Genomic DNA, 11,500 nt, shown 5'->3' with positions numbered 1-11,500 from the left:
AAAAAGGGCAAAGTACGTGAGTTTGTTGTTGGTGTAAAGGGAGGGTGTGGGAGTGTTTAACAAAGAAAAACTCAAAGCCTTTATAGGCAAAGGCTGTGGAAGAATAGATCATATTTGTTTTTCTACTAAAACGGTTTACAAACACTTATTTTTTAGCCTTAAATCCAAGTTATTTAAAGTTGTACAGTACGGCCTTAAAACTAGATATAGTTTTGTATAATAAGATACAGTAGTTATATTTCCACTTTACACATTATGAATATGTATGTTGGATGACATCGTTAAAAAGCAGACAAAATCAGGGAAATTTTCCAGAAATGTAAGGTCACCTCCCAGCGACTGATGCTTTTTGATTTTATTTTGAAGGCCTGACTTTACTGGGTGCAGGATGTGTTACGTGATCGGACCGGAAGCTATGCTGCTCTGGAAAAAACTGGAGATTTTTTTTCATGACGTTACTATTATAAAGGCACGGCGCCGAAAAAGAGTGGGAATATACTGTAGTTTCCAAGTAAAAATGGGAGGTTTGACAGGTATGATTTACTGTACAGTACCAGGCAGTGCCTTCTTATTGAGTGACGGACGTTGCGACGTCATGTCCGGTCCCTCTGCTCTCAGGCGGCGACCTAGTATGGCAGACACGAGAGTGGTGGAGACGCTGCTTCAGCGCGTTGAGAAGGTGGACGACGGCGTGGACAGCCTAAATGTGGCGTCCAGCCTTGGAGTGGACCATCAGGTCGTCGTGGGCGCCGTGAAGAGTTTGCAGGCTCTTGGCGAAGTGAGTTTTCCCGGTGTTAGTGTCACCGGAAGTCAAGTTGTCACATTGTCGGGACTGATGCAATGAGGACGGTAGACTGGATGTGTGAGTTGCTGCGAGGGAGGTTTATTAAGCTGTCTTTTATCAGCTAGCATTTTTATCCTTTTAATTTTATTCACTCCGTACAAATACTAATGCTACAGACACGTAAGCATTTTGACTTCATAAAACTACGGAGTATTGGGGATACAAACAAATTACGTAAATGTAAGTCATACAGGTCTAGAAACACTAATTCTCACACAAACAGACGCAACGATCTGAACATCCTCCTGTAATATAAACATTTGCTTCAAAACAACCGCTGGTGTGCAAAGTGCGGCCCCGGGGGCCATTAGTAAAGTTCATATGAAGGCAAATCATAATAGTTATTTGCTTTCTTGCATTCAGATCATCTCAGCTGAGTTGCGCTCCTCTAAACACTGGGAGCTGACAGTCGAGGGCAAAGAAATTGCTGAGCAAGGCAGTCATGAAGCCCGGGTCTTCAACTCCATCCCGCTGGAGGGACTGGCACAAAGTGACCTAATGGTGAGAGTGACAGATGGTTAGTCACATCATTACACATTCATCTTCTCAAATAGTTGGTCATTTTAAGGTGTGCAAAGACATTTCTGATGCTCTCTGTCTCCATCTGTAGAACTTGTCCTTCGGAAAGATTGGCTTCAGCAAAGCCATGTCCAACAAGTGGATCCGTTTGGACAAAGGACATGAAGGCGGCCCCAGATTATTCAGAACCGTATGTGTTCCGTCCAATTAGATTGTTCAACTCTCCCGTGTGAGAGGATGTGTTTAATTGTGCGGTTCTGTTTGGTTTCACAGGTGGAGAACATAGAGGACCAGGTGAGAGAGAAGCTGCTTCTGGTTGAAAAAGGTGACGCCGCAAACCTGGAAGAGAAAGAAAAGAACGAGCTAAAGAAGCGCAAACTTCTCGCTGAAGTGTAAGTGATGCAGGTGTTCCTTTATGTACCAGTAGGTGGCAGTAGAGGTTCTTGTAGACCAGGTCTGCATTTGAGCAGCTCTAACTCATCTATGGGTCATCAACCTCCCACTTTTTGATGGTTTCATGCATTTTGTAGGTAATTCAATCATTTTTTTTTTTTAACAAAAGATTGTTCAAGTGGTAAAACAGATCATGGAATTCCCACAATAGGCCAGTTTGTCTGGATGGTTTCTTAGAAAATATTTAGTCATTTTTTTGTGCTTAATGTGCTTGCATGATGAATAAAATACATGTAAATGGTAAATTAGCTGTTGGCACAAAATAATGTACAGTGTTTCCTCTAAGGGGGCACACTATGTCTAATATATACAGTATATAATTTTTTTTTGTCAAGCATTGAGATTTTATGCTGTTTTGTGGTCTTTTAATGCACCATAGTTGTGAGGTGCAAAAGAGGAACTTGTGTATATATGCATTTTCATCAGTATGTAAGGTATATTGAATCGAGGAGGAGAGGGTTACGTTGCTGACTGTACAGTAATCCCTCACCACTTTGGGCTTCAAATTTTGCTGCTTCATTCTATCATGGTTTTTCCAAAATATATTAATTAATCAATTGTGCTGTTTCCAGGTCAAATACGGACTATTATTATAAAAAAATGCATGTGTATGCAATTTTCATGCACATTAGCCTAAGTTAAGCATTCTCAAACACGCTGTGATGATATGTAGTATTCTACACTGGTCAGTATGTGTCAGTAATGTTACTGTAATGTTTGGTGGGAGACACAAGCACCAGACTTGATTGCCGGAACAAGTTATTATTCCAGGGTTGAATTATCTCACAACAGGCACAATAATCCCTACCATCTGCTACTGTTGCGGCCGTAACCCACTCCAAGATAAAACTCAGCTCTGAACCCCAGATGTCACTGTCCGTCCACCCCCTTGACTGGCTTAGAAATTGTAAAAGTGACTATAGGGGTGTTATTTAATGTCTGGAGGGCTCTAATAATGTTCAACGTATTTAGGAGGTTATAAACAGGTTTTCTATGCTCTAATTACAACAATATTCCATTTATAATTGGGGTCCTACTTGATATTACTGTAATCTAATAATTACAAGTCACTCCTATTGAAAATATTGATCTGAAGTCAGAGGAGGACGTTAAGTCAAGCGAGCTTATGAGTGAGCTATCTGAGTGTCTGTGATTAAATGTCCTCGTTGTTATCATTGTCCTCAGGACGGTAAAGTCCTACTGGATCTCAAAAGGAACCTCCTTCAGCACCACTGTCACCAAACAGGAGACGGAGCTCACACCCGACATGATTGCCACGTAAGTCCAGCTTCTGTTTACTTAGACATTGTTAAAATGCTGTTTGACTGTAAGACAGTTTGCACAAAACTTCAGAATTCGTCTGGGTCTGCTCTGATCTGTCAGTCAGTGACAGTTTGCAGGGTTTCAGACAGAGGACGTAGAGAACCCTCCGCTCATCAAAGGGGACATGTCCAAAGATGAGGACAATGTCCTAAAGGCAGGGCGGCACAGAGCCACAAATTAATTGATTTAAAGACCCATTATGGAAGGAATGTGCTCAAGCTACCAAGTGGTAAAGGGCATCTCATTGTAATGTAACCTCTTCTAACATTTGCATCTCCCTATCATGCAGTGCAGTTTTACACTCCTGCAAACCACAAGAACAATAATAAACATATTCTCATATTCATACAGCACCTCTCTGGCATTGTCAATCAAAAGTGTGCCGCTTTATGTCACTGATGGGTTTACAACACATAAGACCTGATAATATTTATTGAAGCATCTGATGTGTGGCGCTTGGATGATCTCTGTGGTGTTTCTGTCTTCTAATCCAATGCATTGCATTGTAGCGGCAGTTGGAAAGAGAAAAAATTCAAACCGTACAACTTTGAGGCAATGGGTGTGGCTCCAGAGTGCGGCCACCTGCATCCGCTGATGAAAGTGCGAACACAGTTCAGACAGATCTTCCTGGAGATGGGGTGAGTTGCTTTTACTAAGTGAGCAGGAAAAGCGACTTGAACACAACCTTGTGTCTTCAGTTTCACAGAGATGCCAACCAACAACTTCATAGAGAGCTCTTTCTGGAACTTTGACTCCCTGTTTCAACCGCAGCAGCACCCGGCTAGAGACCAGCATGACACCTTCTTCCTGTCAGGTGAGTGTGTTGGACATTTGTCCCACAGTTAACTGTAGCAATTGTTTTTTTTTGGGGGGGGGGTTAATCACAAGTAATTTTACTCCATCGATTTTTCAGATCCTGCGCTTGCCCGCGAGTTGCCACAGGACTACTTGGAGAGAGTGAAGAGGGTCCACACGGATGGGGGTTTTGGTTCACAAGGGTGAGGCAATCCCATGATCACATAATGAAGACATATTAAGGGCGTGTTATTATGTAGTAAAAAGTTTGAACATTAAGGGGACACCCTGGACTGGTCACCAGTAAATCACAGTGCATGCGGCAAATATTCACATTCATATTCACTCGTTAATTTTTCTTCTGTTTGCAAATTAATTAAAAATGAATAACTAAGGAAAGCATTCACACTCACATTCACACCGTTGGGTAAATTAAAGTCCCCAGTTTAACAATTAACATAAACAGACCTTCCAAGGCACCAGCGTACACTCGTTCCTGATGGTGTAAAAAAAAAAAAAAGTTTTCCTCCCATTCCGTGTGGAAGTGATGTGTTTTTGGCTTCTTCCTTTGTCCTTTTTCCTTCACTCCGTATGAAACCCTTTAAGTTTAGAATAAATACATTTGAGGTTAACTAGTTAACTGGCTACCATGCGAAACTTAAAGCCGTGGCCTTCTCTTGTGTCCCTGCAGTGATCCCTTGGCCTATGCATTAGCAATGTGGTGTAAACAAAGAATAATAGGCGTCTCCAAAAAATCTAATCTCATGTTGCGGCAGCGTGGAACGTAAAGGCTGTGATTGGTTGGTGTTTTGAACATTTCCTGTGGGTATACGACTCATTCAGAGGGCGTGCAGCCCGCCTCCAGGAACGCCTTCTCCTCAAATTTCGGATCAACATTTGCAATAGAAATGACTGTTGCGAAGCATCCCTTAGTTCCAGCTGCGATACCATTCCCCTTCTGTTTTTAATTACCGTTGTTGGCGATGAAGAACACTAACAAGCCAAATACTGTAGTTGACGAGAGCCACGTCAACAGTTATAAAAGTACAGGTGTCAAAGTGCAACCCAGGGGCCATTTGCGAAATGATAATTAATCGAGAAATAAACACAGAAATGTGACAAACTAGAGCAAAAGCCATAATGTGGCTGAAATGTTGATGCTAAAAACTAATAACACACATTATTGCTTTTAAATACTGTACATATTTACATGTATAGCGTTTTTTTAAGCCTTTCTACAAAATAAAATATAATGTAAAAAATCTATATTTATAGATATAAAAGTTTCCTTAAGGTTGGCAGGCCTGCATACATGCTTTAACTCCACACACAAATGTCCATCCATCTTGCTTTGAGGCAACTAACCACTCCACCACTATGTTGCCTCCTACGAATGCTCCTCAGGTACAAATACGACTGGAAGATTGAAGAAGCACAGAAGAACATCCTTCGTACGCACACTACAGCAGTCAGCTCACGCATGCTTTATAAACTTGCACAGCAGGTGAGCTGTAGATGCAAACGCTTGTTCAGCAGTTATGGAGATAATAAGCTTTTTGATTTTTGTTTTCACTAAACACTTCAAGAGTTCAAAATGTGCTTATTCAGAAGGGTATAGAGAGAGCTTTTGTTGCTGCAGTGCACCCTGACACTTAACCTGGAAGTATCCCATGCCAAACGTCTGACCTCACTAATACTTTTGGCAGCTGAACTGAAACAATCCTTGCACACTCAGTTTCCCGGAAAGCCGTGTGTGTGTGTGTGTGTGTGTGTGTGTGTGTGTGTGTGTGTGTCCCACTTGTTGAGGACTAATTTTGCATTTTTATTTTTCCACCAGGAGAAGTTCACCCCTGTCAAGTACTTCTCCATCGATCGGGTGTTCAGGAATGAGACTTTAGATGCCACCCATCTAGCAGAGTTCCACCAGATAGAAGGCGTGGTGGCAGACTATGGGCTCACTCTTGGGGACCTCATGGGCGTCCTGCATCAGTTCTTCACAAAGCTAGGTTAGAAAGTACAGAAAAATCCTTAAATCTTTTTTCCTTTTATTATTATTATTATTACGACAGTAATAACTGTCCAGTGTGTGTGATGGCAACACTCCCACCAGTTCTACCATTTAACTACTTACAAAATGACATGTGCATGGTCATGTTAACGAGAGTGGATAGCTTTTAGGATAATATCAAATACCAAATCATTATTAGTTCATATCAATATAACCCGTTATAACACAATATAACTAAGTGTAAGTAATACACAGTTTGTGCTTTCTACTGTTGAAAATACCATACAATAAATAAGTGAATATAGATATTTTCATCTACAGTATAACAATAAGAGTAGAGGTCAAGGCAGGAAGACCATGCTAATTTTATTATTGTTGAAATTGCTCAGATTGTCTGCTTTTTTGTTGGGGATGTTCAAACCTTAATTTGTTTTCTAGGAATCACAAAGCTACGTTTCAAACCTGCGTACAACCCCTACACAGAGCCCAGTATGGAGGTGTTCAGCTATCATGAAGGTGTAAACTCTATGACACTCCTGAAATACACACTTTAGCCAACATAAGTGCTGGTATACCGCCTCATATATTGTCTGCTTTAGCGTGGCACAAGTTTTGCTGCACACTACACTACATGTCCACTACCTGCAAGCATACAAAAATACATGCTTTTTTATATCTGTGTATCATATTTCTCTATAAATACAGGACTTAAAAAGTGGGTGGAAGTGGGGAACTCTGGCGTCTTCAGACCAGAGATGCTGCTGCCGATGGGCCTCCCTGAAGATGTATCGGTTATTGCATGGGGGCTGTCTCTGGAAAGGTAAACACACAAAAAATGAGTGTGCCGGAATCCTCGATTGGCATTTTCAATTATTATAAATTATTGTTGAATTTTGTTATGCTTCTTAATTGGCAGACAAAGCTGTGCTGTTTCTTTAATCCCTGGATTTGCATAAGGTCATACAGAGTGAACAAGCATTTCTGATTACAGTACGCTGACAGAGTACATGCCTCACATTTCAGCAATTGTTTTTATTATATATTCTCAAGGGATAATAACATAGATGAGAAACAGGGATATGACTTACAGTAGTCAGTGTACAGCGAGTATAGCAATATGGTTTCACGGCCCTCTGAAATTAAGTCAACAGCCTTTTTTCCCAAATAGCTGGCAACACAAGTGAGTACGCCCCTAAGTGAAAATGTCCAGATTAATCGGAAGTGTCAATATTTAACTTTGATACCTGTGCATGTCGTTCAAACATGCCAGCAGGTCTGTATGTTGTACTCAGCCTTGTCCCATGTCATTGCAGACCCACCATGATTAAATACGGCATAAACAATATCAGAGAGCTGGTGGGACACAAGGTCAACCTACAGATGGTCTACGACAGCCCCATGTGTCGACTCGACTCCTGAGTTTGGTACAGGTCTTTTTGTAGGTCTTTGGCACCTCAATGGCTGTCATTGTTGCCATAATTAAGTACGTTCTATTACAGGCTTTTGAAATCATGAAGAGGCTGTTTGCATTCATGCAAAGCATCAGTCTCCAATACTGACACTCTTCCATGTTATAAAAATACATAACTGCGACTGTACAGAAATCACTGTTTCCTATTCAACGGTAAAATAAAATTTCCATTTCCTTTATACTTGTCTCATATAAATCATTTTGAAGAAAATCTTGTTCAACTAATCAATCAAAAGTAACCTGTTAGATATCAAAACATGCTAAGCTAATGAAAGTGAATATGGTAAATGTGCTCATACATAAACATAAATCATGAATTATTAAAAAGCTTCCATCGTCGAAAGTAGAAAGTACAGCATTCCCTCGTTTATCACTGTTAATTGGTTCCAGACCAGACTGTGATAAATTAATTTCCGCGAAGCAGGATTCAATATTGATAAATGGAATATTTTTATAGTTACAGCATAGAATCCTTGTTTACGACCTTATGTTTTTTTGTTTTTTTTTTAAATGTCGTCAGAGCCCTCTAGACATGAAATAACAGAGTCACCCCTACACTCATACACATTACCTAATATAGTAGACATAATGAGAGTAAATGATCCATTGAAGACAAGAGTTGGACTTGTGTGTTGCTGTAAATGTAAGTTGGGTACAGGGAGGACAGCAAGTGGCATCGGGGGTTCAGAGCTGAATATTAGCGTGGGTACGTGTGTTACGGCTGCAACAGCAGCCCGTGTCGGGGATTATTCGCTTGTTGTGGGATAATTCAAACCTGTAATAAAAGCCTGTTGTTTACAGTTTGTTACAATACTTTGTTTTTTTGACTAATATTAATCTGGATTCAACCATGAGACAGCATGATTTAGTCATATTTTTGAATCACCGTGGTACAGAAGTCATGGAACTCAAAACGCGAAGTGGCGAGGGACTACTGTGTTGGACTCCCTCTTAGATGCAACCAATAGGAACTTGTCTCACCAAAATTAAATAGCAGTAATAAAATTTAAAAAAAAAACCATGTAGTCCTATATTTTTCTTAGAAAAAACAGTTGTAAAATGTTGAATATGAGTGTTCTAGGTTTGTGAACGCTTTTACTTGAGTTCAAAGCATAGCTGCAAATTAGGTGTAAATCATTATCCAGATGAATGGACAAATCTCCACCGACACACTCTAAAAGTACTCCCAAAAGAATGGCAGCTGTTCTACTTGCAGTTATTTTCACTGGTACCTACTGGTATAATATGTATGTTCCATGACAGGCCTTGCACACCAGCTGGGGGAATCCATGAGTGTGTTCCCTGCACTCTAAAAGACTCCAGGATTAAGTCTTGGTTGTGTACAAGTGGACTCCCTGGAACTACCTAAGTCTTCGTCTTAAGCTTTAATCCCTTCACCGTCTTGAAATAACGTTTTAGTGAAGTGTGTGAGACGGCCAGCTGGTCACTTTACAGGTTTGGACGACGGCCTGACTTGACGTGCAGACTGGATTCAAAGGTAAACACTAATGGGAGTCTGGACTGTACGGTAACAAATGTGTGGCACCATAAAATACGACATCCGACACTGGGGAATAGTGTGAAATATTGGTTTAATGTGATGCTGCCTGCACAAACATGGCAACAACACACACTTATCAGCATTAACACCATATTACACAAAAGAAATGAATGGTTAATTAAGCAAATAATGTACCAGTATGTCTTTTCAATCTATGGTCACGTAAACTCAGGCACACAGATATTTTCCAATGATCTTCTGGGATAATCCCCCTCATCTTTGCCGCCTTCCTGTCAGACTGCTTCCGTGTTTTCATCAAGCGTGAGTCTTGAGTCACGTTGAATTATTCACAGAAACCGTTGGAAATTTAACAGTAGCACACAGTGGGTTCTACTTGATTTCCGTGTGTGTCCGCATGCGTCTTTGCACACGTTGCGTGCAAATGGCAAATCTCTTGCACAACATCCACTCCATTATTCATTTTATTTTTACGTCAAAGTCAGTTTAATGGGCACTCTCTACCCCCATGTTGCTTCTTGTCATGGTTCACAGTCACATTAGTCTTCATTGTTGTTCTCCCGAGTCAGGGAGGGCTGGCGAGTTGTGATGACTGGTCGGGCTGTGCGGGAAAAAAGAGGGGATGTAGGGAATGGCGGCCAGCAATAGTGGGCTGGTCTGGGGGCTGTCTTCGGGTGGTAGAGGGATGACCACGTCGTCCTGGTCCCACACGTGGAAGGCGTTGTGGGCAAAGGGGTGCGGTGGGTGACTGGCCGTGGGCTGTGTGTTGTTCCGGTTCTTGTCCTCGTTGCCAAGTGGACCCAGCATGCAATCTGAACATGAGGTATATTGATTTAATATGAGAAAAGTGTGAAAGGATAGGAGTTGACCATGGGATACTTAACTGCCCTTAAAAGCCAGCTTTAACCCCAGAGTTTCCCATTTTTTGGTGGCAGTCCGCCACGAATTAATTCAAATGAATGTGAATAATGTTAGCACATTAGCAGCGGCGGGTTAGGGATATTGGACTTATGGGCGTTTCTGCCATCCGTGAATCGACCAATACAGTTTGACGGAAAGATCTACTGTGCCTCCAATGTTGCCAATGCGGGATCTCTGCGTTAAAGAGGCTTTTAAGTGTTAACTAGGACAGCTTCAGTAAACCTTGGCATACATTTGAAGTCGATGTAACTCTACATCAGGGGGTGTCAAGCTCGTTTACATTGTGGCTGCACTTGTAACTGTCAATATATATGACTATAAATATCCATACCGTATTTTTCATACATTTCTTTTTTCATGGTCTGGCTGATCCTGCGACTCATACTCGAGCGAGTATGAGCGACTGATGTGATTTTTTTCCACACTGACAGCCACGAGAGGGCGCTCGAGGCCTGTGTGCCAATATCTGCTGTCACTCCTGTACCACTGAAAGCTTGCAATGTAAACATCAACTTGTAAAGACAACTGAGAAAGACGCAACACATCCATCCATTTTCTATGCCCCTTCTCCTCATTAGGGTCGCGGGGGCATGCTGGAGCCTATCCCAGCTGACTTTGGGCGACAGGCGGGGTACACCCTGGACTGGTCGCCAGCCAATCGCAGGGCACATAGAGACAAACAACCATTCACACTCACCTATGGACAATTTAGAGTCCTAACATGCATGTTTTTGGAGTGTGGGAGGCACAGAAATGCCCCCCAAAAGGAAATCAGATGACTATAGCCTGTTGTTCTCCATTTTATTACTATCACTTGCCTTTCAAGATGAAACGTCTGTTCTTGGTGTCTGATTTTATAAAATAAATATCAGTGTGACATTTTTTTTTCTTCATCTTGCTAGGTGCTAGCATACTAACCTAGTATTTTGCCTATTTCACTTGTGTTTAAATGTAAATACATGGCATGATGTGGGGACACCAGAACTGTCACAACTTAGCATGCTAACTGTTAGCATGATCGCATTTTAGCTAGTTTACTCATTTCAGAGTGCTAATGTAAATATGACATGATGCCAATATAGAAATGCTAATAGCATTCGAGCAAATGCCGGGCAAAGTTTTCATGGCAGATTTTCTAGTTGACATTATTAGAGCTCTATAGACATTAAGTAACACACCGATCTTCATCTTTACACTCATATTAGTGATACTTCCTGTTGCTGCAAAGTACTTGAGGCGGCTCGTCAATGTAACATTACTGATGCCAAGGGACCAGTGTAGAATACTACATATGACAACGCTTTGAATGCGTTTTCTGAATGCCTTCATAATAAACAAATGGGAAACTACTTTAAACCACAAACTACTTGAGACTAAACAGCGCCTCTGCTGGATGAAGCGAGGTAGTGCAGCCCACCTGCGTCAGCATGCGATTAATCAACAATCAATTCCTCCATTCTATTTCACAATAGCAGCTATTGTACCCGTTCCTATAAAGAATATGTCAAAATACTTAACATTTAAATTGTCAATTGTGGTTATTCACTAAATGTTTGACTTTCTTTTGACTAGTTTAAAGAAGAATCTCACCTGCTATGTCAATGGCAAGGTCCTTGATGAGATGTCCAATGATGGCATAGGCAACTC

At 41.3% G+C, this 11,500-nt stretch overlaps 1 protein-coding gene across 2 annotated transcripts; it reads left to right on the top strand.

Annotated features, from left to right (window-relative positions):
• Positions 1–597: 597 nt before the first annotated feature.
• On the top strand, positions 598–7,592 carry farsa (phenylalanyl-tRNA synthetase subunit alpha). Of its 2 annotated transcripts, XM_054760499.1 has the most exons (14): positions 598–778; positions 1,208–1,345; positions 1,455–1,553; positions 1,637–1,755; positions 3,002–3,094; positions 3,649–3,777; positions 3,838–3,953; positions 4,053–4,137; positions 5,339–5,438; positions 5,772–5,940; positions 6,381–6,458; positions 6,648–6,762; positions 7,256–7,366; positions 7,442–7,592. In XM_054760499.1, exons 1-13 carry the CDS (start codon positions 632–634, stop codon positions 7,359–7,361), a joined length of 1,494 nt encoding a protein of 497 aa, XP_054616474.1. In that variant the 5' UTR covers positions 598–631; the 3' UTR covers positions 7,362–7,366; positions 7,442–7,592. The 2 variants fall into 2 exon arrangements, with proteins under 2 accessions (XP_054616474.1, XP_054616473.1); XM_054760498.1 differs by having other exon boundaries at positions 7,256–7,592.
• The last annotated feature ends 3,908 nt before the right edge of the window (positions 7,593–11,500 follow it).

The sequence above is a fragment of the Dunckerocampus dactyliophorus genome, chromosome 18 (genome assembly GCF_027744805.1).
Source record: "Dunckerocampus dactyliophorus isolate RoL2022-P2 chromosome 18, RoL_Ddac_1.1, whole genome shotgun sequence".
Taxonomy (NCBI): domain Eukaryota; kingdom Metazoa; phylum Chordata; class Actinopteri; order Syngnathiformes; family Syngnathidae; genus Dunckerocampus; species Dunckerocampus dactyliophorus.
This window is presented reverse-complemented; position numbering and strand designations above follow the sequence as displayed.